The 25,228-nt window shown below is 40.0% G+C and overlaps 1 protein-coding gene across 15 annotated transcripts in view; it reads left to right on the top strand.

The window, feature by feature from the left end:
* The window catches only part of ptprfb (protein tyrosine phosphatase receptor type Fb), a 196,879-nt gene that overhangs the window by 78,724 nt on the left and 92,927 nt on the right, over nucleotides 1-25,228 (top strand). For all 15 annotated transcript variants that reach the window (XM_057333340.1, XM_057333342.1, XM_057333345.1 and 12 more), the window contains exon 2: nucleotides 8,123-8,292. In XM_057333340.1, coding sequence (XP_057189323.1) covers nucleotides 8,196-8,292 — 97 coding nt within the window. In that variant the 5' untranslated portion in view covers nucleotides 8,123-8,195. The remainder of the gene's footprint in view (nucleotides 1-8,122; nucleotides 8,293-25,228) is intronic.

Below are 25,228 nucleotides of genomic sequence, written 5' to 3' on the forward strand. Positions count from 1 at the left end.
CTGTTGAAGAGGTAATTGATAGTCTGAGAACTGTTTTTACTGCAGGTACATCCACCCTGCAGCCATGACGGGGGGTGCAGTATGTGTTGCGGCGAGTGCAGGAGGGGTGAAAATCGAAGTGCAGCGAGTGCGAAAAGACAGTCTAGACAGGTTGCAAGAGGCGGGAGATAGAGAAGCGCTAGATGAATGACCTAAACAAGATGGATTTTATGTCAGGTTCTGTACAATCAATTGCATGCGACACATTACAGTGTCCGCGTGTCTCAGCCAAGCAGATGGAGGGATTTCTATTTTTGCCACGTAATGGCAGGGGTGTGAAATAGGCTTTGCTTTTAGGATTCTGACTGAGAATAGGAAGGATACTGTCAGATGTCTTGTCATCTAAATCCCCATCATCCACAACCCCGTGGTCTTCAAGGTGAAACCTAAAGCTGAATCAATCGTGCTACCTGCTTCAAGTCTGCAAGGATCCTTAAAGTTATTAGTGAGGGTGTTTGTGGTTCTGCGGCTCCTCCTGTCATTGCAAGAGCGTGCGTGTTTCAGTGCTGTATTGATTGATCTCCCATACAGTGTGTTGTTCCTCAGGCCTTGAGTGGGTCAGGTCAAATTCAATATTCAACTTGTTCTTGAGGTGTAGTTGTGCAGCTACTATTATAATTTGACTGAGTGGTTTTGTCTTTTGTCTCTAGGGAGCCCTTCAGCTCTCATATATACCATTGGTAGGGAAGGGAAACAGTGTGGCAGCATAAACCCATTTCGCAGAAAAGTGCATTGACTCCGCTTTGGAGACGAAGGCCACGGTGGCTCTTTTGATCTCGCTCCTTTCAAGTGAAACCCTGGGTAATTTGCCTGTCGCGGTCAAAGTGAGTCACGAGCTGTCAGAGAAACCCTTTATGCTCGGGAGCGTTCCAGCGAAAAGCAACAATCAGCCTAATCCCTCTCTTCTTCCTCTCAACTTTAGTGCGCACTGCCCTGTTAGTTAAAACCATCGGCAAGTTGGAGTGAACGAAACTAATGACTACATCAAGAAGGAACAGGGCACATTCGCTCACATGTTGCTCTAGCCGATGGAAAATGACACTATAGGTTTGTATGATTCATCTCTGAATGCTAATAGAGTTGCCAGCCTGTTTCCATTTTCAAGTCTCCTCAGAAAGGCAGTTAATAACCCATATCTAGCCCGATCCTCATTGAAATTCTGTCCCCCGGTTACAGCCGTGTTCAAGCAGCAGCCACTTGCCACCTCGCCGGCCTGCGGTTTGTTGGTTTGTCTTGGACGGGAAGCCTGTTAGTGTTTGAATTAGCCTCGTGCTCTGATGGCAGCCTTCCTCGACGTCTGCTGCCCCGTGGCATCGGCTCCTCCTCCTTCCCATCAGCACTCGCTCTTTTACATTTCAAATCCGGAGCCTCACGAGACCGCTGGGGCTCCATCTGCCGCAGCTGTCTGTTGTTGGGCCGAAACAGAGATGCAAACAGAGGGGGGCTGCGAGACCCCACAGCGAGACGAGACTGCAGATTACCCGAACCTGTAAGACTAGCACGGCAGGATGCGGAAGTTCGGCGTGGCAGGGGGTGGAATGGCGGTGCGGCTGTGAGGTTTGTTTATGCGAAGTCCTTGGGTCAACCTAAAGACTTCAACTGTTCTTTTTGCCTGTTCTTCATATCCAGCTGCGCGAATGAACGAGTTGTACCTGTGAAATCTCATTTGCCTTATTTGCTCTGTAATTAGAGGAGATAATGACTCCCAGGTTAACCTGTTGTCCCACCTGTTTTCACAATATTGTCCCTTCTGAAAATTGGTCAAGTGTTTGCTAAAAGGCCTGATAAAGTTAATCCAGTCTTTTCTTAACACTTTCAGAAAACAACAATTGTCATTTCCCTTTAAAACGAAGAAAGAAAATGAAGCCTTTTTTAATCGTAAAAAAAGCATATTTCCCACCTAATACTGTAGTGTTATCATTTTAATGTAATAAATAATAATAAATAATTTATTCTTTAGTTTTAATTGTGTCATTATTCTCATTAATTATAAATTAAAATAGTAATTGTTTTTTTGTTTAATAAATTGTGATGCGTCCCTTTCATGACAATATCCTCATGATGCATTTTTTTTATCTTAATCATTGTAAGCAATATGCTTAATTTCCCTTAGGCAAAATATAGTTTGTCTTTTTTTCTGAAGTCACAAAACAGACTTATTGTTTAGTCTCATCTTGGGCCAAGAACATTCCGGCCTTTTTAGTATTCATAAACGAACACACCCCGAATTGTGCCTTAGCAGTTTTTGCATCAATTTTTTTGTTATCATCACATGAGAAGAAACTGAAAATGGGAAGTTCCATGTTTAATACCATTTTAAAATGTGTTTCATTCTAATAAAGTGATTGGTTGTCAGCGTGTCATCCAGTGTCAAGCAGTATTGATTCAGGTGACACAGGTTTCTGTTGACATGTCTTGGGTTTGTTTGTGTGTGGATCAAGCATTGATGATGGTGCTCAGAACTGAGGGTAAAGTCAGGGTGCGGTGGATTCACAAGCATTGTGTCTTTGTTGTGTACATAGTGCTTCCCATCTTTATATTGGCAAGAATTTCTGAGAATAAACAGCAATTTGGATCAGGTCTTAAGTGTCAGATATCCAACTGCACAGTATTGAGGAACCGTGATGTGTAGTCCAATTTTAAGTTGCTTTTGTTTACAATATCCTATATTTTACATGTACCACATTAGATGACGTTGTCATTTCATAAGTAAATTCTTATTTTCAAAACTGCGTCTGCTCTGCCTAGCACAGTCCATTTATACCTTTGCTTTGCGTTGCGACACCGACAATAAATCAACTACAAAAATCCATGGGAAGCAGTTCTCCAATATGTGTTTCTACTGTGTATTTAGTACATCTCATTTCTGCTGAATTACTCCGGGCTTGATTTGTGACTGTAGGAAAGAAGGGGGAGCCTTTCTGTAATCTTCAAAATATGACAGTACATCTCCTAGTTATGGGTTATTCAGAAAGCTCTTGGTTCTTTTTATTGGCGTTCGTTGAAAATAAATGAGCGAGCTGTCATTACATGTCATGCCATCCGTCAATGAGTCAAGTGTGATTGCAGGCTCATGTGATAGAAAGGGCCCGAGGAAACATGCATGCTCACGATGGGTCATCTACTTACAAATTAGAACTTATAGCTGAGATCTGTATGTCTCACATGTACGGTGTGTGTGTCAATACTCCAGGTCTAAACGTGAGTCATAATGCATTTCATTGTAGTGAGCTCGAGGGCCAAATGCAATAGTAAACAAAATACTTTGAATGCTCAGGTGAAATGTCATGCAGAGTCACTGAATCTGGATGCATTCTTTAAGTTTTATAATGAGATTGAACTGTAGTGTTGTTTTACAGCAAAGACCTCTGTCAATGGAAATCGTCTCCCACATGCAACTTTGCAACAAGTTAATTGCTTCCCCTTTTATTTGATTACATCATGACTCCCACTCGCTCTTAGACCTGTTACAAGGTCATATTGTTTTTCCCTTTAAAGTTTTTAAAGTATAAAAGATTGCACTTGATCTGCAACACCCAAGCTGCATCCACAGACCAGCTGTTGAGAAGCTTCTCCCACACAGGTCTGGTTAAAGGGATTCAGCTTTATCTTCCCTAAAGACGTCAATAAGGTTGTCTACACAAGGCCTCACCATAGATCTCCTGTTGTCTTTATCTCTGGATGGGCCATTAAGGGAAAAGCAATCACTGGCGCCGGAGTGGTTGGAAGGAGATGAGCCTGTGAGTGACAAGGAGAGAAGTGTTTATTTATCCTGGCTGTTGAGAACACGGGAGGCTTAACCGAGATTCCTGATGTGTTCACACTGATGAGATGACTTTACAGAAAAGAGTAATGAACCTTCTGTTAGTTAAGGTGCTGTATTAACATGTGACCGTGTACAGTACAGCTTGGCCTGTAAGGTAATGATTGGCTTTTAAGGATATTTAAACAGCACTTGATTCAACTGGTTTGTACATGTAAGCTGTTTAAAGGGACACTACACATAAAAAAATTCTGACGTCATTCTTCTGCACTTAACCACAAAGATGATTTTTGAAGATTTTTTCCATACCTTGTAACTGAATTGCAGGTTAATACACTGTAAAAAAAATGTGCTCAATAATTTGACACGTTTTTCCAATACTTATTAACCAGAGGTTGACATTACTTACTGTCAGTATTTTTTGTCTACACATTTTCAGGTATCTGTACTTTGTCAGTACAATAAAAAATCTAGTATTTTATTTGACTAAAAAAGTAAAAAAGTAGTTACTAAAAGTAAGAAAGTACTAGATTTTTAATGTACTTGGGTATTAAGGGTAAAAGACATGTAAAAATGTATTTATGAAAGTAGTGGGGTGAAAAGTATGATATACTATATGCTTTACTTCACTACATTATAAAGCATAAGAGTGGAGCGAAAATACTTCAGTACTGTCGTCCTTTGACTTTTAAATTGAACCAATTTTAACTTTGTTTCATATGAAATAAAACTCAAATTTAAGTTTAAAATAATTTAAATTCAAGTCACGTGTAAACCCAATTTGATTTACCTTAAAAATTTAGGACAGCATTTGAAGTTCAAATTGGTGGAGTTTTTTAGAGTTGTTAAAGGGCATAAGCTCTGAACAAGACATGAACATACTGAAAAAGTACTTCATAAGACCAACAAAGCATTAAATAATGGTAATATATAGACAACGATAACTTGCTTTTCAACGTTTTGAGATACTGTTTGTTCTGAGTTTATCGCGCCATATCACTTCTCCTTAGGTAAATCTCACCTGATCTACGTTTACTCAGCTATTGTGCTGTTATCGGTATATTTACCCATCGTCTTCATAACCGCAATTTGAGCAAACAGTCAGGTGTAGCGTAAGAGCTCAGTGATTGGCGAGAAGGTTTTCAATTTATTAAACATCGAGACTCAGTTGGCTAATCTCACCGCTGTTTTTAAAATGTAGGTCACAGCAATGCTGTCTTGTTTGTAATTCTTTGCGGCTTCTTCTTTGGTGACCTAATTATACTGAAATTGCACTTTTATTTGATATTCCTCCAAATGTAGCTAGGACCTATTGCGAGACAGATTTCCCCTGCAGGTCTCGTAGTTGATCTGAGCCATGACTCAACACGTATGTCGTGTCTTGTTATTTTACCGAACAAGCCTTCATGTCAAGAAAGATTAACAAAAGCCTTCTGCTTGAAAAAATAAACGCGCTCTTCAAATGCCATGCCGTTAAGATATTTTCTTTGTTGTTTCCTTTGGCACCGTCTCACAAACATGCCAGCCAGAGGCCGGGCGTATCCACGTGTATCTGACATGCATTGAAATCAGCATGCTTATAACTGGCTAGTCAACACCTCTCCGGGTGAAAGGGGAATTAAACATTTCTCACCTTACTGGATTCTTTGTGTTTTTCTTCCCTATTTTAGGTTATTAAAGGAGCCATTCTTTTGCTGTTTTTGAAGCTTTTTATGCCTTGGCATTGAACTTTGAGCTTTATCATTTTGCAGATATTGTTTATGCTCTAACAGCAACATTACACACTAACTAAAGTTTGAAAATTGGCATCACAGGGAATGGCCGCTTTAAAGTTATCAGCCTCCCAAACAGTCTAGAGCAAGATCAAGTCATCTGGTTGACGTCACAATGGTAGTGTCGCTTCAGGCTTTTGGTTGTTTTTTGTGCACAAGTGGTTTGTTTTAGTCCAACAGAGTGTTGTCGCTGTGAGTGGATTTCCTGTGTGGAATGATTAGTCATGTAAACAGCCTGAAATCTTGGCACATTTCAGGTGTTGGTGTTGCACTGGACTCTAGCCATTCAACCTGAGCCAGAGATTAGGCAGATGGTCAGGAGTGTGTATTGCGCTTTATACCAGAGTAGACTTTGCTGTGCTTACCTAATTACCTAGGCTTGGTTCATTTAATAGTTTTAGATGGATAAGACTCTGAAGAAGAGTGCATGCTTTTAGTGGATCTGCCTGACTTGTCTTACCTACAAACTCTTATCCATCCCTATTACTACTATTGGCTATTAATATCAATCTGTGTTGCAGAGTGACTAAATAAAAGTACTGTTGCTAGTGATATTTTTATATTTTTTAATATAGTTAAAAATAATATAGTTTAATATAGCTGATTTCAAAAATGGCTAGTAACAAGCAGTTTTTTCCCTAAGTTGCAGCAGAACGTAAAATAAATGCTACATTGCGGTTTCTTAGTTACTACATGTGAGGTTTTTTCACTTTTTCATTTCATTGCGCTAGTTCAGTGAATGTGATTGAATCTGTTCATCAAATGTGTTATTTTTGAATATATTTAGTTGAATAATACTAGGGATGCACCGAAATGGACATTCTTGGTTGAAGCCGAAGCCGAATAAAAATGAAACACTTGGCCGAATACCGAACATGTTTTTTTGCATTTTTTCTATTTTTTCACTATTATATAAAGTGAATGGTCAAAATGGGCTTTTTATAAATCGTCTTGGTTTTCAATAAAATACAATACAACTTAAAATAAAATTGAACAAAACAAAGTCAATTAAGACTAAAAATTGAGCCCTCTCCCTTCATGAATAGCCTATTAGACATAACTGACTGCTAAAAGAATGTAATGTAAGTTACTCTGTACCCCTACAACAAAACACTTCATTAAAAAGTGTCATTCAACATTAGGCCTATATGCTAAAAATACAAATAAACGAAAACTGTTGGATTACTATAGGCTACATTGCAAAGTGATTTAAAGAAGAAAAAAAACATCCAATGCAAGCAATTCTGACTGATGCTGACTGACAACCATTTCAGTTCCACCGCCCACAAAAGCTGACTGTTCTCTCAGAAGGTGCACTCGCCGTGGCCGGTATGCACAGAACATACTTTAAGAAGTTGTTTAGTAGGGAACGGTGCGCACGCGACCACTGTATGATGTCAAACGATGTTGCGAGCGTCGAGATTACTGTCAGACAGCAAGCTTCCGTCTGAAGTAAAGTTACCGACCGGTAAATTCGGAAATTTACTCCCACGCGGCAAGTCCCGTGCTGTGTCTTTCTCTGACACTTTAAAATGCTCCACACACATACACACACACACACTGCCAAAATGTTTGCGGCAGTAACAAAGCGCATGTGCGTGTCTCTCTCTCTCTGTGCTGGTTGCTGCTTGATCGTATAACAAGTCATGTTCGGTAAAATGTATTCGGCCATTTCACTTATTCGGCCGAACACTGAACATGCCTTTTTTGCTATTTTTGGTATCATTTACTCACCCTCTTGTTACTTCAAACCTGCATGGCTTTCTTCCGCAGATCACCAAAAAGATATTTTATAGAATGTTGTTAACTGGCACCCATTCACTTGCTTTTGTTGTGGTCCATACAATAGAAGTGAATGGGTGCCACTGCTGTTCAGTTACCAACTTTCTTCAAAGTATTTTCTTTTGTCCTTGCGGAAGAAAAAGTCGTACAGGTTTGAAATGAGTGAATAATAACAGATTTTTTTGGGGGGTGAACTATCTTAGTTCACCCAAATTAAAGGGCACTACTTTAATGCCCTTTTTTACATCTGATATGTATCTTAAAAAAACCATCAATGTAGTTAACAATCTAATGAAGTTAACTTCCTTCAAATATAGTAACTTTAGTAATTTTATTTCTTGAAACTGAATATTAGTTTGGCAGTTTGCAGTTTCAATGTTGTTTCCACAGCAAGACATCCTTCAGGAGATTAGGAGCCATCTGTGTGGAGCCACTTCAGAATCTTAATGGGAACCTTTAGTAATGGCTGGTTATTGGGAATTCCCAATTTTCTCATGTCCTTTTGATATTTAGCTAACCGGCAGCAGATTGTGGTTTTTGTTTACTTTGATAGATTATCAAATTGATTATCTCTGATTATCCTGGGTGCACCTGGGAAGACCACTCGATCCATCATGCCTGTACTCAACCTTGTACATGTGTGGTTGGTTTTTTTGTTTGTCTAGAAAGAAGGGAACAGGAGCACAGAAGCACAGACATAAGTATGGTTTTCTTTGCGTTTTATTGTGAATCAATGCTAAAATGTGTGTTTGTTTGTGTTTCTCAGGTTTTACTCTATGATTGCGTGAGAGCTGCATAAGCAGTGTGGGGACAGAGGGGAGAAAGTGCCAACCTGGAATATGGTGCCTAATATTTGCCCATCAGTGCCCGTCCTGCCCAGTGGGCTGCTTCTTCTGCTACTGCTGAGCTGCGTGCAATTCTCCTCTCAGTCAGACAGTAAGTACAACATTTCAGCTGACTAGTCATTTCTCCTGCGGCCGTACCTTGTGAAATTGGAAGTGCATCACGTAGTGGAATTGTTTGCAAGCATGGGTAACCTCGCTAATGTTTCACTCACGAGGCACGAAATGAACCCGATATTCAAACAAAGCGCTCGCCACACCCTAACCTAACGCTTGTCTGCTCACCTTTTTCATCTGTTCCTCAAGCTTGGGGACGAGCGATGCGTTTTGATGTCGACTCGTTTTCATAACACCAAAGAGCAGTGCGATACTGTGCTGTGTGGGCCGCTCTGCTCCATTGTCCTTGTGAATGAGCGTTCGTATCGCCGACATTCGCAGTGAGTGACGTGCCAGTGTTGCGGGTGCCACGGGTTGAGCTCAGTTCTGGCACGGGTCAGAGAGCCATTTAATTCACCATGTGACCCTTCTGCACCGCTGTCACAAGGCTGCTGTAATTCCATTAGGCCTCTCTTTCCTTTTCGCGCACGCGTTTAACCTTTAAATCTCTCAGTCATTCAGAGGAGGCGCCAGCACCCTTGAAGCTTCTCTTCCTGACTAAAATCAGGAAGTCTTTCATAATTTCAATAATTTCATAATTTTCATAAAAGATTCATAATTTTGCTCAAAAAACGTATTTTGTCTGTGCAGGGATACTCTTTTAAGCTTTTTTTAAGATAGTATAACTTTAATATGTCAGCTGTTTCAATCCCAGAATGTCTTGTGAAATCAGTCTTTCATTTAGAAGTTACACATTTGACAGGAAAAGACTCATTAGAGGGGCGAGAACCACCCAGAACACCACAACATTTCCATAGGCGTGCACTTCAGAATATGTACAAATCCAAGCATTTCCCTATTTCGGTTATTGCACTATTATGTCTGATGTGTTAATTTAATGTGTTTATAACATCACATTAACAAAGTACACTCATTAATGTCATAGTATTCTGTAGCCGGTGTTGACGGGTCGAGAACGGATCTACAGAAGCTCTGCTTAAGATCAGGCTACACAAAGGAGTTCAGACACTAAAATTATAGCACGCTGCTGCGGTTTCATCCTCAGATATAAATACTCCTTAAAGACGGTTCAAACAAATAAAACTCTAAAAATAGGACAGGGGTTAAAATATTGACTACCACAGATGGGCTTTTTTGGGTTGTTGTCTGTAATCAGTAAGGCCTGTGTTTCTAAACATGACAGAACTGGCTTCTCCACCATCTGAATTATAGGGCAGTCGAGCTTGATCGACAGGGTGGGGCCTTTTTGAACGTCGATCGCCATGGTAACAGATCCTACCTAAATCAGGAGGAGGAAAAATTAAGGCAGATTCGTACTCTCGGGCTGAACGCTCAAAGGAGGCAGGATTACTGAGATTGCACAGTAGTTTCTTCCATCTAGTAGGTTGAGGGCTGTTCCTTGATTCTTGTTTTGGTTGTAATGTTTCATTTGTGATATATAAAGCCTCCCAAACTGCTTGATTGGGATCTTTTCGTAATTGCTTCCTTCAGACAGGGTGTCTACTAGGGCTGTGTATTGGCAAGTGCCTCCCGATACGATACATATCACGATAGATGGGTCACGATACAATATATTGCTATGTGTTTCGATACGATACACATTTGCGATATATTGCAATACATTAAATAGCAAATGTTAAAAGTAGAGCTAGAAATAAAAGATGCTGTGTGGGGTTTTCTTTGAGGATAAGTGTAAAAGCATCCCTTACCTCTGCAGAGTGGCCATGATGTGCGATGCATGGACCTTTAGATCAGAGGTTTGGGTTCCCAAACTGTGGATTGCGCCCTTCAAGCGGGTAGCACAGGAGAATAAGGTGGCTCACGCAAGTTAAAAAAATGTGACGCCAAATATACTTGGACGGCCATAAATATACCTGGGCGGGCCGCCCAAGTAAATGCATTGTATGGGAAACGCTGGTTTTTCTGTCTGCCGAAAGAAGTAAAACGAATTGGGAACGGCTCTGATATGACACTTTGTATAGACAAACTTTTTTGTTGTCAAGAAATGGAAAATTTCTTATCTGGTAATATTAGTTTGTCGGCCAAATTATATTTCAGTTTTGTATAATGTAGAACAGGAATCTAGACCTTCACACATGCATACTAAAGGATGCTGCTAAAAGTCAGTAAAAATGTCAGCACAAGGTATCTTCAAGGTTTTTCAAGTCGTCTTGCATTCAATTCTGGTTTAGCTAAATCTGGCAAACTACACTTTCATCTTTTAGTCATAGTGAACTTTTTCTCTAGCTCTTAGTCTCTGTGTGGTGCAATGAGCAGTCCATAGCCACCTGTCTATATATAGATTCTTCTGAACCATTGCGCTTCATTTCTGTAATAGTTTGATGCTTTGCTATATTTCTATAGTTTTGTTCTTTGTGGAAGCAAAGCTTTAAATATAATAAGAAACCGTGTTTCCCCTACGTTTACGGCTTTGGGGGGGCGGTCTCTATATTTTCTTTGCGGCGGAGGTCTGGACAATACTTTTTTAATAAATAATATTTTTGAGCCCAGTCGAATATGTAAATAAAAGTTAACATCTAATGTTTTATCAGGCCATTTATTTTATATTCTGATAGCCACAGTCTGTATGAAACATAGAAGGCATGTTAACATAGAGCGCTTTTCCACCATCCAAACCGTTCTAAGCACAGTCTGAAACGGTTACAGTTATGTTTCCACGTGAGCCTGGTTCGACACGGCACAATTACAAACTGTTCTCGGCTCGGAATTTTCGGCACGGTTGTCTTACTACAAGAACGATTTGGCGCGATGGTGGAAGAGCACTCTGAGAAAATGTGTTAAAATGCTAAAGTGAAGTCCTAGTGCTCTATTTTAATATTTAAAAAAACTACTGACAACAAAATGTAACAACTGAAATTAATTTATCATGAGCAGAAAATAAAATTAACTCGACCTTCAAGGGGGGCGGGGGGTGCCGTAGGGGTGCCCCCCTAAGGTAATGGTAGGGAAACACTGAGAAACAATTCAGTTTAAAACTTGGCACCGTTGAATTGACAGCCACACGTTTGGCCATATGACCTACAGTTAGAATTACTTTGTAGTGTGTAGTGCTTTTAAATGAGGCCCCTTTACATTTTAATTCGATGCTCTATGTTGAAAACCACCTCTGTAAATCAATCAAGTTAGGTATTGTTTTCCCTAGGGGCCGGGCAGGGCCGACTGGGTGGTCGACGGCAAATTGAAATGTGTTTTCAAGTGTCCATATGGTCACTGAGTGAAATTGACAGGGATAGAAATTGATTCTTTTTAATTAAAAGTAACCGTATCCTCAATCGAGTGGCACTTGGAAGGTAATTTTGTTAGTCCCCAGCTGTGATCATTCAATGACATCCACCAGAGGAAAGACGGAGAGGAGAGAAATGGAGAAAACAGAAGATTTGCATAGACACAACAGCAATATACAGTAGCAGGCATGAAATAAAGCAGTGGTCAGTGGAGGTTAATGATGTGAGATTAATAGTTTAATTACAGTGGATGAGAGCAGGACCGGAGGCAGATCCCCGAACCTTCAGACGGATGCAGTGCTGTCGTCTGATCGCAAGATCATCAGTGTCCTTGACTGAAGGGCGGCCATAAAAATCATTTATAGCATCACATCCGCGCGTATGTCATCTTTCCACAGCACTTGCACCTTATAATCACCGCAGTGAAGAGGGCTTCATCATCAAGACCACATTAAAACTGTGCGGCCAGAACGGGAATCCACATGCTTGCTGGTGCATTATGATGTCACATGCAGGGAGATCTGAATAAAAAATGTGGGATTCACAATCTGATTAATAATAATAAGGAAGCGTTAGGATTTAAAAGAATTGACAAAAATACATGTCAAGATGCTCTCTAAATATGTGATGGGATAGAATTTTCAACCCAGCGTTGTGTAAAGGAACAACCCAGACATTGAATTAAATTAACCAATAAAATGTTTATATTTGACTCAACAAAGGGTTAAAACAACAGAACATTGGTTAATCTATAACCGAGTGGTTAGGTTCGTCCCTTTTTAATGCAGAGTTGACACATTTTTTGTGTGTAACATAAATAAAAAAGAAGTTTTTAGTCAAATTTAGTCAAACAAGTTTTTTTTTAGCAATCTTGTGTCAAGTTTCCTTGACATTTGTTGGAATGTGCTCATTGAAATATTCTCAAATAATACTTGAGTAACATGGATCACTAAGAACTAAGATCTAAGATCTGCTCTTGGCCTACAAGACCAGCACTGGTTCGGCACCCCCATATCTTCACTCGCTAATGCAGACTTATGTACCCGCCAGATCCCTACGCTAACGACCGACGTCTTGTAGTGCATCCCAAAAAGGGGAAAAATCACTCTCACGTACCTTCTCTGGATCTGTTCCACATTTGTGGAGTGATCTGCCCGCTGCTACAAGATCAGCAGATTCTGTAGCCATCTTTAAGAACCGGCTGAAAACACATGTCTTCTGTCAGCACCTGACCGATTAGATCTGCTTTGTATACTGTGGTGGGCTATATGAGACCAGTTTTACTGCGCTTGTGCTTTTTGTTGTCCTTATGTTGTTCCAATTGCTTCCATTGTTTACCTCATTTGCAAGTCGCTCTGGATGAAAGCGTTTGCTAAATGACTAAATGTAAATGTAAGAAATGATGAAAGCAGTGTTAATTTTTCTATTTTGGACCTAACATCTCCTTCCACTTCCAAATCTTGCTTGCTTTCTTACTCTTTAAAAGCTTCACCACAAACCTCAATGCATTTGTTTGAACATAACTAGCATTGTCAAGAATTTACTTTCGAGAGCCTCTGCGCAGCATCCACGATGAAGGCTGTGGGGGCACTTTGGCTTGTTAATATCCATAAAACGTTTTTATGTAATCACAGACATGAGCAGCTAATCACATTAGTAGAGACTTGCGTCTAAGAGCTTATGACATTTTGCTGTGGGGAATCTACTGTAGAGCCCGTGCTTCTGAAAGCTGACTTCTCCTCGTCGTCCGCTGACTTCTGTCTTAACCTTTCTTTCCTCCCTTTTGTGCTGACCTCATAATTGTCAGTGACTAATGTTCTTTGTTCTTGTACAACGTGAGCCCACACTTGGCCTGCATAGGCCTCCAGGATTGGACAGGCTGGCGACATCGAATGGGATTTTGTGTCGTCTTGTGCATTTCGTGAGTCGGTCTTCTAAACGTTGTTGCAAAATGATGTACTATGTGTTCTGTTAATGGCGCCTGGAGTAGAATACTCCCTAGAGTCAAATTTTTTTTATCAGTGTGAGAGAGACTACAGTACGTCAAGACGTTAAAAGTGTTTGTAAAGGAGGAACTGTTTAGAGATGACGGTGTGCAAATAATAACCAAATTTCATAATTACGAACACTTATTTTAGTTTTGTTGTATAATGCATATAAAAATGTTTTTTTTAGATTATTATAGAATCAATCGTTGGATGCACCGAATCTCTCGCAGTGTTTTGTAGCTGTGGGTCTGTTATGGTGAATTCATTTTAATGAATGCCCCAGTCAAGTCTAGACTCATTTGTGTTCAGATCCCAAAAGGACTGTAATTAAATTTTCTCTGGCACATGGTGTGAAAGTTTAAGTGATGCAGACTTGTAGAAAAGGCCAGAGGTAAAGATGTAAGAGCAGTGAATGGGTGGTCTTGAAGGGGGCCTTTATCTTGGGAAGCTGATTAATTTGGTTAGCGTGGGTCAGAGGGGCTTTGTCTGTGATGGATGACATAATCCATAACGGTTCTCCATTCACCCGGCGTCTAGCCACTGATCTCCTTGCCGTACCTTCGTCCCCCCGGGTGAGCACTTTCTCTCGGCACCTGCCGGTCAATGACACTGGCTGCATCAAGGTGACATCTGCCTTTAAACTGAGAGCTTTAGCATCACCCTGCTTCTACTAATCCCAGCCAGATCTGATGCATTAAGAGCCTCAAAAACTATAATATACTATAAAGGATATTATACTTTATATTCATGTGATATACAGTGGCAGGCATGCGTTTCTCATACTCAAATATTCAATATTCGTGGCTTGATGAAATTTTGATTATGCATCACTGTTTTCTGCAGGGAATTTACAGCACGACAGCAAATGATTTTTTTATAGGAGTTGTAAACGTGCAGTGTCTCTTTTATTTAGTGTTAACTTGCAAAACAAACAAATAAATATACATATGATTACTATAGATAACCAAATTAATGAATCTTTTGTGAAAATTTGTGACCGTTTACTGAAGTCATTAGTTTAAAGAAAATCAAAGCAAACCACAGGTAGATTTCCCACTCCTACATTTTCATTTCTTAGTGTGTTCAGCCGTAGCCGAGGATAAGGCTAAAATTGTATATTGCTCCCGCAGCTCACCATCCACTGGATGAATCCTCTGAGGAAAATACCAGGTTAACTCAGATAACGTGCAGGTCATAGCAAATAAAAAAGTCGCCAGAGTTACTGCCATTTATGTTTGTGTCAAAATTGTACCCTTCGGGTAAGTGCATACCTGCAGTGAATACTCCTGAGGTTCTCAGACAATAACTTTAGGTTAACCTTTCAAAGCATTCCAATCTGCTGATATTTCATGGCTTCTTAATCTTTCATAGTGCCTGCCCACCGTAAGCACACCAAACTTCATGTACTGTCTCACCAGCAGTTTGTGGCCTTGTGTTATCATCGGCCAACCGTTCCGTTCAGATATCTCTTCTCTAATACACACATTTCTTTTGCCAACAGCACGACACCAGGCTTTTGTAGACATGCTTTCAAGGTGTGTTGTGCTCATAATAACAGTATCCCTATGAGAACTCAGCGGGAATGCCCTTGCGCCAGTGCATACGTTTTAATATTGATGGCTCTCTCTAAACAGGAAGGTTTTCTCTGCGAGACAGAATAACTCGATTGTTCTATCATGAGGCCAGAGTAATGAGGAAGTAATGATATTCCCTCATGATTGACCGTCTCTGTGTTTGATCCAATATCATGTCGGCGGTGGAAACCACAAATGAGTCACAGCTTTGAAGACCCTGGTTTAAAAGCCAAAGTAACGCTAACCCCCCCAGTCATATGATACAGCTTACCTCCCTTAACAGGAAGCTCTTTTTTCATCGACTTGTCAAAGACGCATGAGGGAACATTGAGCTAATGCTTTTAGTAAACGATTTGACTGTGTACCCTCCACTCAAGCAGCATAAGGAACTTTATTTAATCTTGGTTTCTGTCAGCTCTGAGGGGGCTCCGGTCATGGGAATGCACAAATTTAAGATAATTCTCCAGTAGATAATCTGCGTTTTAGGAGGAGAGCCATTACTTTAGTGCCCCTCACAGAGGGATATGCATAATTGTACTCGGAGCTTGTGTTCTGCACATTCTGCTAAATAATTTCATAACGCAAGAAAGTGCGCCGATAATGCTCAGGGAAAAAATCCACCCTGGTGCTGGGTTATTTATTTATTTGGGAACACTTCTCAATATGGTTCCATTTGTTAACATTAGTTAACTACATTAGATAACATGAACAATACTTCTACAGCGTAGAGGCATAGTACTTCATCATCTCAGTCCATTATTTAAAGTATTTAAATACATATTTAAATCAAAATAGCATCTGTTATCATTAGTTAATGCACAATAAGCTTGCATTTGTATTATCTAACATTAACATTTACTAATAACCATTGTTAGTTCATGTTAGCATTAACTAATGTGTTAACTGATAACCAACGAGACCTTATTGTAAAGTGTTACCATTTAGTTTTAGTCCCCGCTAACTGATATCTTTATCTCCATGTAGGCTGCTTGAACAGTACATTTATTATAACTGACACATCGCAAGGTCTAAAAAGTGTTAGTAAGTTTGAACTTTTCAGCAGTTCACCACTTCATCTAAAAGCCTCTTCGCCCCCCTTAACGTTTGAAGCAGATGCCAATGCATTCGATTTGGCGAGGGAATTGCGTATGTTAATGAAGGATACCAGAGATATTGAACTGATATAGCGAAACAACTGGCTTTATGTAGAGTTAATTGAAAGCAAAATCCTGCAAAAGATCTAAAACCCAGTTAATGGACAAGTTCCACTAAAACAACAGCAGCTGATAGCATCGGACACATTTCCGCTAAGCACACGAGTGAAAATGATAACTTGCTAATCTATTATTAATGTGAATGAATGGACGGCTCTATGGTTTGCGTATTGATCCTTGCACTCAATTCGCATCGGGTGTTTCTGCGGAGCGGGAATGCTGCTAATTGCCGGCATCCATTTGTCATCTCCACTCTAATTGCTTTCTTCTTAAAAGCCGCATAAATGCTTAAAACATTCCTACAAAATTCAGATGCATTTTGTAACACCTCCAGGGAAAAAGCCTCAAGTACTCAATTTGCAAATGGAGAAAATTTAGAGGCGCACGTTAAATCAGTTCGCAAGTAAAAGTTTTCAGACAGGATTTTGCGGCCCGATCCTTGCCCGTATGTCTGTCCCCCTGTTATATTGGCCTTGTGCCACTGTTTAAAGCATGACGGTAGGAAATGAATGTCAACAGGTGTCTAAGGCCACCTGTTCTGGTGCCTGTGGATTTTATTGAGTTGGTTAATACAAAAAGACTTGGACGATAGCACAAGCACATGGGAGGTCAGAGCCTGGTCTCTCTCATCTTCTCTTCTGACCTTTGTTTTCAACAGAGTTTCTTTGAGCATCAAGTGACCCTGAACCTCTCGTCTGTCAATTCACAAACATGTTAAGGGCACAACTGCATTATACGCCTGTCTGTTGGCTTTAACACTTGAGCTCTGCAAATGTTTCAAGAGCACCTAGAAGATAAAAAGTCACTCATTGCTGAAAAGTGGGTAGGAAGGGTCTCTTGGTGGGCAAATCGGAATTAGAGGAGAGTGAATAAGGTAAAAGTATTTTTAATCTAAAAATTCAAATAAAACAATGGTGAATTAATAATGAATCCATTTTTTGTTTCTTTAGTTCATCCCAGAATTAAAAAAGATAATACCAGAATTCAGTTATTATATTAAAAGCTATTAAAATGAGAAAAAATAGCTGTGGGGTTAAGTGTGTCAGTGGTTATACATGGTGATTGTGAGCTTTGACTCCAAATGCAGGAAGTAATATTTAATAAAATATTTTTAAATTATGTATTTAAGGCCTGAAATGTTCCTCCGATCTTTCTAGTGCTGTGTTTTTGCTGCTGTCTCGGGTCAGAAGTGTAATACGGCGGTTTGTGACACAGATTAATGCTTCGAGAGGCTATTAATGTACCTTCTCTAAGATTTGCTTTCTACATCACCCAGTGATCGTTTAATATCTGCCTTCCCCCAGGATGATTGTTGGGCCGTTCGTGCGTTTCATCTGCTAAACTCCCTGCAGTTTATATGTGCTTTAATTCGGAACATGTGACCGGATTAGTTAAAGGTGGGGTGGTTGATTTGGAAAGGTGCTAATTTTAGCCTGCTAGCACTGAAATTAGAGTCCCACCCTCTATGCGATTTGCCGTCCAAAGGCACGCTCCTCCAAACACGAATTACAAACTAAATACATTAAATTCTTCTCGAAGCATGTACATACCTGTCCAAACGAAAGAGAGCAACCATGGTATCATCTTTCAGACCCTTTGCGTGCCGGAGCTGTCTCCATCGTGTAAAAGCTGAACCAATGTTAATTCGAGTTTTTCCCTCTTTCATGATCCAGACGTTTCTTCAAAAACTGACTTTCGTTTTGTAGATTTACTTGTTGTCGGTTCCGCAGGAAAGTTTGATTGTTGCTGATTGTCCGCCATTCTCCCTACATTGACACAGCGGACGTGAGCGCGCTGATGACGTATGATGTCTGCGTGAACAGAGTGCACAGTGGTATGTAAAATACGTTGGCTGAAAATGTACCAGTCACAGCGTTCGGCCAGAACGTTTTGATTGGGCGAACGTTTTTTGGTCCTACGCCTTTCACAGACGATATATAATTATAAAAATATTATTTGACCACTATACTTCTTGATTACGATCAGGATGTAAAGAGATTTCCAACCAGCATGACAAGAAATGTTTCTGGACAGGATCACCTATCCTGCCTTTAATGCACACCGATCTGTTCGTCTGTGCACTCTTCTCACATCTAATAGAAATGTCATGATATGTGTTAAAGATACAGTAGACCACTAAGAAGTGCACACAAACACCCAAGTGTCCATGTTTGGGAAATCACCTTGGGGTTTTTTGTATATTTTTAAGGTGCCGTGTTGGAGTGCTTCCTAGATTTTTTTTATAAATGCCATGACCCTTTGTTAGATTATACAGCTCTCATCCACATTTTATGTTTCTAGTTAATTTCTGGTGCATTTACAGTGGCTTTTATCCCCTATCTCTGGTTAGTGCTTATCATCGCAGCATCATTTCCGGAGACTCTTGTGGTTTTCTCATTAATCTCCCAGTAGCTAAAAGATGCTGCTAATTGTAGGAGAAGGACATAATCTCTCAAAAACACTTTCTTTTCCATCTCGTGTGGGTATAATGGAGGTAAAAGTGTCAGGAAGAGCTTTTATGAGGGTATGCATTGGTCTACTGTGCCAATCAAACCAGTCTCCAGGGGAACAGACACTTAAATGTCATTTAAATGTCAGGCCAACCAATACTCCTGTGGGTCAGAGGGGTGCTGGTGTGGTACACATCGTCTTAGATTTTACAATGGATCCACATACGGGTGCATATACACAGTCGCACAGTTGTGGCTCTTCTCCTCAGATGAAGCTCCAACGGGGGTTATGTCCTAGAGCAAGGGCGACTTCAACCACCCCATCTCCAAAAAGCCTTTCTTGTCAGCCGCCTGACACACCGTAGAGATGATTTAACAAACACCTCCTGCCTGCTAGTCAGAACTCCACCACCCGCCTGTAGGTGCTATGTTATGTTATACTAGTTATCGATTTTGATGTCTTCCCAACTACCCCTCAGATTCTGGAGTATAAAGGTGTTCCGGTGTATACCCTCGGCTTGTTCCATTCGAGAACATTATACTTACTACCATGTGTAGTCCCCACACAGCTGTAATTTATCTCCCGTTTGACTGAGATTGGATTTCCACCATGGAGCTCCTGCTAGAACAGCAGTTCTCAAACTGGGGGCCGCGGCCCCTGGGGGGCCACTAGATGGCGCTACGGGGACCGCAAAGAAATTCTAGAATATGAAAGTATTTAAAAAATATATTTTACCTTTATGCAAGTTAGGATTGTCCTATGTGAACTATGATGTATTTTAAAAAATTGAAATATTTAAAAAAAAATAATAATAATATCAATTATACGCAACACACTACGCTCACGCTGAAACGTCACCAAACTGTTGACGTACTAGTGAACACGCTGATAAATGCTAAGACTATTTAAAATGGACACGTTTTTAGATAGAGCATGCAGTGTCTCAGCTGAGAAGGTAAATACACAAGAGCCCAGCGTAAAAAAAACGAAACTGCGTAAATTTGACGACTCTTACATAAAATATGGCTTTATGGAATATAGTGACGGCAGACCACAGTGCACACTGTGCTTGAAGATTTTATCCGTTGAAGCACTGAAACCTTATAAAATCAACCGACATCTCACAACAATTCATCCGGAGCATGCAAATAAAAGGAAGGAAGGAGAAAGAAAGAAGAATACGTCAAGCAAAAGGTTCGACTGACTAACATCACGACAATACCTGAGAAAGCACAGCAAGCATCGTATGTTGCAGCCCTGCCAACAGCCAAAATGTAAAAAGTCTCACACGATCGGGGAGGAATTAATACTTCCAGCAGGAGGAGATATGTGCTGAGTGATGGTCGGGGAGGAGGCCGCGAATAAGATTAAATCCATACCGCTGTCCAACGATACAGTAAGCAGGCGGATCAAAGACATCTCTTTTGATGTAAAATCTCAACTGACCGAAAGATTACGATCGTGTGAGCAGTTCGTGCTTCAGCTTGATGAATGCACTGACGTTAGTAGCGCTGCGCAGTTATTAGTGTACGTTCGATATTTATTGGACAGTAAAATTATGGAAGATTTTTTTATTTTCAAAAGAACTCGAGGGGAGAGCCACAGGTGAGGAAATTTTCAAAATGTTGGACACTTTTATGGTAGAAGAAAATCTGAGTTGGGAAAAATGCGTGTCTGTTTGCACTGATGTTGCTGCAGCAATGACTGGGCACAGGAGTGGAGTTGTCACCCGAATTCAAGCCATAAATCCAAAGATCGCAGCCACTCACTGTATGCTTCATCGTCAAGCACTTGCATCGAAGTCGATGGCACCCGACCTGCATGATGTGTTGGAAGTAGTAGTAGCGGCTGTCAACTTCGTGAAGTCAAGACCGCTGAAGTCACGTCTCTTCGCAAAACTATGCACAGACATGGGAGCAGCTCATGATCGGCTACTGTTACATTCAGAGGTGCGGTGGCTCTCACGTGGAAAGGTTTTAAAGCGAGTGTTTGAACTGAGACGTGAGCTTCGTGATTTTTTGAAAGAACATAAACCTGATCTAGAACAGTTTTTTCTGACCAACAGTGGTTGGCAAAACTAGCCTACCTTGCAGACATTTTCAGTAGTCTCAATGGACTGAATCTGTCCATTCAGGGATGTTATTCCACAATACTGGAGGCAAGTGACAAAATAAATGCATTCAGGAGAAAAATTGACCTGTGGGTACGTAAACTACAAAGAAGCATCACTGACATGTTTCCAAATCTATCTGAATTTTTGGATACAAACTGCATGGCAGTGGACTTCATGCTCAACACCATTACCAGTCACCTCACCTCACTGAATGAACGTTTCAGTCGCTACTTCACAGACATCGACATGGAGAAATATGACTGGGTTCGAGATCCCTTTTCTTGTGATGTGATGGCCAGTGGCCTCAGTGGAAATGCTGAAGATGAACTTTTGGAGCTGTCCAGTGATCGTACTCTCAGGATGAGATTTAATTAGCAGGGCCCAGCAGAATTTTGGCCCACAGTTGAAAAGGTGTACAAGGAGGTTGCTCTTCAAGCCATGAGAATATTGCTGCCTTTCCCAACAACATACCTTTGTGAGACATCTTTCTCAGCCATGATGGCAATAAAGACTAAATACAGGGCACGGCTTAATGGGGAAGATGACTTGAGAGTTTGCCTGTCCCCAATAACACCCAGAATTGATAAGCTCTGCAAAGATAGACAGTCTCACCCTTCCCACTGAGGCAGGTTGTGTGTACTTGTACAGTGGTTACTAAATTGATGTGTCTGTATTGCATGATTTCTTTTATATTGTAAAACTTGTATAATATTGTATATGTCTTCTATATTGAAAAATTATTTCTTTTTTAAGTAGAGCAGATATTTTTTTATGTTTCTTGCAGAAAAAAAGATTGCTGAAAAAACAGATTGCTGTTCAAATTGCAAACCAAACTTGAGCCACTGTCATTTACTACATTCAAATGTAAGAAGTTTAATGCACTTTTTTACAATCATATGTAAATTAACTTTTCAGTATTCATCTTCTACTATGGACATCATAAATTACTGTTCAGTATTCAATACTTTTGTTGTACTTTTCAGACAATATTATTGTTAACTGTCAAAACTGTTTTATAACAATTTGTTATATGTTATGAAATGTAGAATAACAAATTTTGTATATTCAACATCAGAGACATAAGGCTACTAGCAGAATTGTTGTTCCAGCATTGTACAAATTCATTTGTTTTTGGTACAATCTAAAATTTGTAAGTAAAATTGTAAGTTTGAGGATCATGAGTTTTCTTTTGGGGGGGCCATTAAAAGGATTCAACCTACACAAAGAGGCCTCCTCCTGAAAAAGTTTGAGAACCAGTGTGCTAGAACATCAAGACCCATGTGGTTCAATGGAGATGTTTTGTTGTGATAATGGATTTTGTGTCCTTCCCATCTGCGAGATGATCAAAAATCATGCGGCTTATAGAATTAAATGAATGATTAAAAAATGTCATGATCTTGTTTGTATATTAATTTTCTGTGCTTTTTATACATTTTATAAAAATCATTAATGGGAAAGATGAAGGGCAGTCCTTAAGTTCTTAATACCTTTGCAGTGTGGCACACTTATTGTTGTGTTACACGGTCACTTTGTACATGAATCTTTTTGTGCTGCAAGATGAGGCACAACAAGATGAGTTTTTCTTAACATAACATCTGAGAGTACCATGGTGTACCGTGAGTATCACCTTTCTCCCATTGAATGTTGCGTCGTAGCCGCGCATTGCCAAATGGTCGTGCTCTACCTGATCTGACATTGATGTTCTTCAAAACGAGCCATTACGTGTTTTGAATTGACTCATGCGATACGCGTGGGTCTTTATCTTCACACCGCCCCATCCAGTCAGAGCAGTGATGAAACACGTCCCATTGATGTTTGTATTGTAAATGTGTGACAAGGATGCAGGGTGTGTAAGCTGCTCTCCCAGAAAATAGTGAACTGCAGCGTGCTGTGGCTGGTCTTAACAAACCAACACAAAGGTTGTTTAGTTACCACACATATCAACATTTCCCCGTAACGTAATCTCCCCTTTAAATCTTATCTTATTCCTTTTGTGTGTATATGTGACAGCCAGGTACATAAATATCCCTGCTGTTTTTTATTATTCGTATACATAGCTAAGGAAAAAATAACAGACCTCTTAAATTATTTCCAGTTTTTCTGAATGTGCTATACATAATACTGCTGCGGATTAAAATTTTCTGTATTTCACTTTTCACTTTTTCTGTATTTACTATTTATAGGTATGTGTTTAGGTAAAATTATCATTTTTGTTTCATTATGTGAACTACTAACAATATTTATTTATAAATATTGTTTCTGTTTCCATTTATTTGCATATCATGAAAACTGAAGAAACAGGTAAAAATAACAGAAAATATGTTCTGTATTTTTTTAGACATCATATATCGCAAAGCAATACAACAATGATATGTGTACATGCATTTTAAGTTCGTATTTCAAAGTTCAAAAAATATTTTTTATGCGATAACCTTATGTGATTTTAAAACCGTTTTCATGTGTCTTATCATGCTGTCAGCCTTTCACATTGCTGTTGGATGACTTTGTCACTCCTGAGGTTTGATTTTGTTGAAATTTAACAGACACTGGGCTGGAATGACCACTATACATCTAGAAATGAAGGAAGATTTGGAATGGTCTCTAGGGGGGTGTCCCCGACTAAGGAATTACATAATCGAATCAGAATTGTCACGTCTTGCCTATAGTCGACTGATAGTCGAATCATACGTGCGTGTGTGTGTGTGTGTGCGGCGTGAGTGTGCGCGTGTGTGTATATCCCGGTGGGGACCTAAACCTGAATGCACACCAACACATGGGGACTCGTGTCACTCAATTTTGGTCCCCACGGGCAAAAAAGCTTATAAATTGTACAGAACAATATTTTTTTTAAATCTAAAAATGCAAAAAGTGTTCTATGATCTTTAGGTTTAGGGGTTGGGTTAGGGATAGGGGATAAAATATACAGTTTGTACAGTATACAACTCATTACGCCTATGGACTGTCCCCACGGAGATAGTAAACCAGACATGTGCGTGTGTGCATGTGTGCCTATGCGGACGACACCAGGTGGTTAAAGGTGCAGCGCAAAGTGCAGCGCAACATTGATGCACCAAAAAACAATCAAACATTCATTTACAGAATTTGTTTAGACCTGAATATCGATTGTAATAAATAAAAAAAGAAAAACTAAATGTGCCAGATTCAAGTCACAATGTGCAAAATAAATGTGTTAGGCAAAATGTCTGAAATGCAAGGGAACATAAATTCAAAACACAAGCCAAAAATAGTCAAATTAATGGACATTTCCCTTAAACATCACGTAACAATGCTGTGCCACTTAGGCTACTAGACCAGATCTCGCCTCAAAACTCCTCGATAATAATGAATTATTTTTTACAAACGGGAATACAGCACATTCATTACCAATGAACTACCAATAAAGTTACTTTATTTACCGCATGTAAAAGAGGAATTCAATAAAGCATCTTACCATTTAAACAGTCAAAAATTCCCTTTCACCTTTTTTCCTGTGCACTCTTTCTCCGTCCTCCCGTCACGCACGCTTGCTTTCAGTGCAGAAAATGACAAGTTCCAAAAGTCTGCGCCGTGCTTGCTATATGCTGTGATTTTGGTTATATTACTTTCTTTATTCTTTTTTTTTTGTATCATGCAGCACAAAGTTCAGTCTAAGTAACGAACTACATGCATTTACAGACAAAATATTCATACATATTTAAATGCCCAAACATTCAGTAAGTGACACAAGTTTTGAAACGGTGTACACATTCATTTGCGAGTCATGTGCGGGTGCGTGCGGAACGTGCTGCTTCTCTTTACCACTCTCACAGAGCAGAAGACGTGAAGAGACACGATCCTGTGCTGGGTCTGAGCCAGACCTCGTGCTCATATGCATATACATCATAAATAATATTTTTGCCGGCTGCTATGCCACTGCCCATATAAGCAAAATGGCATGATCCCCATTGCATAACACACCTACGAAGATTTGACTGTGAGGTCGGTAGTCGAATCAGTCTCCTCCTATCGAAGCATCGAATCTTCGACTATTCGGGGTCACCCCTAATGGTCTCTTAATTTTTTCCACTGCTGTATAATATGTGTTTTCTGTATGGTTTGTGCAGTGTACTGTGGCTTTTGAAGCCATATGATAACTTTGTGAGACGAACAGACTGAAGTCACTATTCACTGATTCTTCTCCCGTGAAGCTGGTCGCATTTGGAATGACATGAGGATGAGAATGAATGACAGTGTATTCATTTTTGGCCCTATTCATCGAGCTGTCATATGGTGAACAGGCTTTTTTCCCCCTTATAGACTGGGGGGGAAAGCCTCTCTCAGGCTCAGCT

Source organism: Triplophysa rosa, linkage group LG5 (assembly GCF_024868665.1).
Source record: "Triplophysa rosa linkage group LG5, Trosa_1v2, whole genome shotgun sequence".
In the NCBI taxonomy this organism is placed as follows: domain Eukaryota; kingdom Metazoa; phylum Chordata; class Actinopteri; order Cypriniformes; family Nemacheilidae; genus Triplophysa; species Triplophysa rosa.